Raw genomic sequence first — 3954 nt, 5'->3', positions numbered from 1 at the left:
CAGTTAAGATTACGTCTCTCTAAAATACACATAACAAAAGTAATACGTATATTTATAATAAGTTATATTGTAACAGTAATGTATCTTTAATTATCAATATTGTCTTCAACATTTTTTTGTATTTTCTAGTTTTATAGGTTAAAGTGTTATAACCCTGCCTCAAAACTATTGTGGTTAAGACAGTCAAATTTTGTTTAAATAACAGAAAATTTTTTGAGACAATCTATCTTCTACTATTTGGACCATTACTACTGGTTCTCTTCCATAATCAACTGGGAGAAGATAGTGTAGAATTTAAACTTATCTTCATTTGAACTGCATCACAATTAATCATGGTTTTCTTTGTCTGGAATTTGAAAAATATCACGACAATTTCAGTTTAATTGCCTAAAACCATTCTTTAAAATCTGCTTAAAGCTTCTGTTTAGCTTAAAAGTTTTATAAACATTTCTCAAAGCTAAAGAAGAGAAAAAGCAGCATTCAAGCACAAGCAGAACTTTAGATGATTAGAATGTGGATTTTGAACTTACATTGATAATACAATAAATTTCTAGTGGTAATGTCTTTAAAAATGGCCTTTTAGTTTATTTAATTCTTAACAATTTTGAATCGTTAGTTTTTAGTAGTTTTAGAAAAAATATGTTTTCATTTTTAAGTTTATTAAATAAAAATAAATATTAAATCGTGCAGTTCAAACAAAAGTCATATGTTCCTAAAATGTGTGTGCATTGTAATAATTATAAAAGATAATAATTAAATATGCACCATTTTTACCCACCATTAATATGCTTTGTTTTTATAATAAGATAAAATATACGGTGATGTATATATCTTATTTAACCTAAATTTTAATAATATAAAAGTTATAAAACGTAGCGAGTAATTGAGTAAATAAATTATAAAATCTTAGCCAGTCCACGTGGTGTTCTTCTAGTGTAATACTGTTGTTTTCTATAGAGTATATTATAGTGAACCCGGCGGTAGTGGACAGAACAGACAAGGTTTATAACTATTCATTACTGTCTATATAGCTGGAATAGTTGTTTGCCCTCCTTAAGCAATACAATGATCAGTACAACTTGAATATTTCACAAAAATATGAAAAACATTTATAGTTGCGAGGTTACGTTATACAGACATAACTAAAAGTGTAATAGACTAAATGTTCAACACACTAATTGCAAAGAAAATGACAAGTAAATTGTAATGGTATAAAATTTCCATGATTCTTTCAGAAAAGGTATTAATGTTTCAGTTTAAACAACTAAGAATGATCTTAAATCTGAGCAATTTATTAAAAATAACTCAACTAGACAAGAACCATTATTTGAACTCCAATTTAAAAGTAAACCGGAAATATATATATTGCCATTACGGATTGTTTCAACTCTGTTTTACAAAATAATCCTACCAAGTGTTATGTAAAGAGAAAGGAAAGGCAAGTAAGGAGGATGATTACTTCCAAAATCCTTAAAGAAGGATAACAGGACTCATACTACTACTACTTTGCCCTAGTTGGAGGTCGGTGACATACACAGAAAGAATGTAATGCCAAACAACGTATCTAATGGCAAAATATTGTAGTCTACTTTTTTTGGTGGTGAGGAAGAACATGAACATGGTCCCTATTACTGTTCAGTAGTAATAATAAACTTACAATAAATGTCTTACTCCCCAGGTCTGTATGATAAATAGCAGAACAATGAGGTCCCTTAACTTCCTTGCCAAATTTTATAAGACCGGATATGCTGAGATTTTGATAATAATATTCCCTGGCTTAAAATTGCTAAATATGTACTCTGGATCACGACATATTTCAGCATTAGGCTTGAATTACTATGATTCCAACAGAGATGAATAGTTTTCATAATTACGGTCAGTCAGCTAAATGCTTGAAACCGATTACAAATGTAAAGGTACGTGAAAATATGAATAATTCATTCATTTGATCCAACAGTGTTTCAAATAATATGTCTTCCAGAAAAAATTAATAATTTTGTATCAAATTACAAATAAATAGTAGTTTAAACCCGTTTCTGCCCAAATTATTTTTTTGTCAGATTTTTTGGTGGCCTTTGGTTATTTGCTTTATTATCAGTTATTTACTATAGTTTTAGTATGAAATATGTAAAATTTAAATAATAACAATAAATTATAGCATGTCGACATATGTCGACAGTGGGCATGAACGGGTGCAGTTAGAGAATAGAGGCTAATGTAGACATTTGTCGACAGTGGGAATGAAAGGGGTGGTTTTAAAATAAGTTAAAAAATGAAATAATGATGCTTTTATTGTTCCATTACAGTATTTATGAATAGATTACATATCAGAAAGGATTGTATAAGAGATTACTTCCTCAGGAAGTATGGAAAGCCTCCGCACAAAGCACATGGCATCCAACTTGACAAGTCTTGCACCGTTTCCTTGTTGCTTTGGAACACAGTGCGCAGCGAATTTGCTTTTGAACTGTTTCTAAATGATGATCTTTTCCACTGAATCGGATTTCAGGCAACACCCTACTGGATACTGTCTGGCTTGGCCGTCCTGCAGAGGATCGATGGCTTGTGCATGTTCGCATGTACGTACGGACAATGTAGCGGGTGAATCCAAGAAGATCTAATTGTTCTTCAGCTCCTTTTGGCGTCATTCTGTATAAAATCCAAGCATTATTCATACTCACATTCAGCATGTATGCAACCATTGGCCTATACCACTTTTTGTTGCGAATATGAATACGGTAGGTAGATACATTTTCATCTAGCCTATCCACCCCACCCATATTCATATTGTACCAATTGACACAGTTTGGCTGTGGCACAACGATGTGTTTTTTATTGCTAGAGGACCAACGCTTTGCTTTCCCCTCAGGATGAACGCCTGTTGCTGTCGACGCTATAGTAAAAACACTGTTGTCCATGTATCTTACAAGTGTTATGTTGGTGTCTGTGTCAGTTATTTGATGGAAAGTACCTCTTGGTTCTTTCTTGAGATCTTGAGGTTTACGAAGAGGGGCATCCTCAACTCTGTCTACCCTTTATGGTCCCTGTACCATGATATCCCCTGTTTTTTAACGCTTCAAGCAGTTTTAAAAGATGTAAAGAAGTTGTCGAAAAACAAACTATATTTTCTGTCCTGTGGGAGTTCAGATATAAGATCAATGACAACTGAGCCTCCCACACCGAGCTCAGGAATAGTTGCTCCAGTCGCTTTGCCCTGATACGGTTCCGCTTGAATAGCGTAGCCTAACCTTGTAGCTAATATCCAAACTTTATATCCGAATCGGATAGGCTTCCCATGGATATGTTGTTTCAACCCGTGCCTTCCAAAATAAGGTACCATGGATTCATCAATGGATAAGTAAATGTCACCTGGGAAGTAACGAAGCCATCGCTCGTTCAGCATGCACATAACAGAGCGAACTTTGGCAAACTTGTCATCTTTGTCTAATTTATCATTTTCACAGAAGTGAATGTTTTTCAAGATATCCTGAAAACGATTACGTGAAATTGCACGTGAAACTGCTTCATGATGTGTGTCCTCTGCCGTTTCCCAGTACATTCTGTAACGAGCCATAGTGTTGTATCCTGATAGAAAAAGAATGGCGAAAAACAGACGTATTTCATTTTTTGATGTAGAAAAGTTTATGTTTCCTTTTTCTAGGGAATATTGATTAGTGCAATAAACAATGTACTCTACGACCTCGTCATCAAAGAACATTTCAAACAGTTCTACAGGAGAATAATCATTTGACAAGAAATTCGCACGAGTAAACTCTATAGAGCTTACATCTGCAATGTCTTTTTCTTCCCATGTACGTTTTGACTTATTTCCTTTTACCTTCTTTTTTGTTCTAACATCTTTTATTTGTTTTCTTTTTTTAGTTCTGCTCTCTAACGTATTTTTACTAACTTTTCCTTGGGTTTCTTCTTCAAAAACAAACATCTACGCTTACT

The 3954-nt window shown here is 33.4% G+C and overlaps 1 protein-coding gene across 1 annotated transcript; it reads right to left on the bottom strand.

Moving 5' to 3' along the window:
- Window positions 1-2357: 2357 nt before the first annotated feature.
- LOC124371669 (piggyBac transposable element-derived protein 3-like) lies at window positions 2358-2918 on the bottom strand. Its single transcript, XM_046830006.1, has one exon. It carries the CDS (start codon window positions 2916-2918, stop codon window positions 2358-2360), a length of 561 nt encoding a protein of 186 aa, XP_046685962.1.
- Between the last annotated feature and the right edge of the window lie 1036 nt (window positions 2919-3954).

Source organism: Homalodisca vitripennis, unplaced genomic scaffold (assembly GCF_021130785.1).
Source record: "Homalodisca vitripennis isolate AUS2020 unplaced genomic scaffold, UT_GWSS_2.1 ScUCBcl_1768;HRSCAF=5806, whole genome shotgun sequence".
Lineage (NCBI taxonomy): Eukaryota > Metazoa > Arthropoda > Insecta > Hemiptera > Cicadellidae > Homalodisca > Homalodisca vitripennis.
This window is presented reverse-complemented; position numbering and strand designations above follow the sequence as displayed.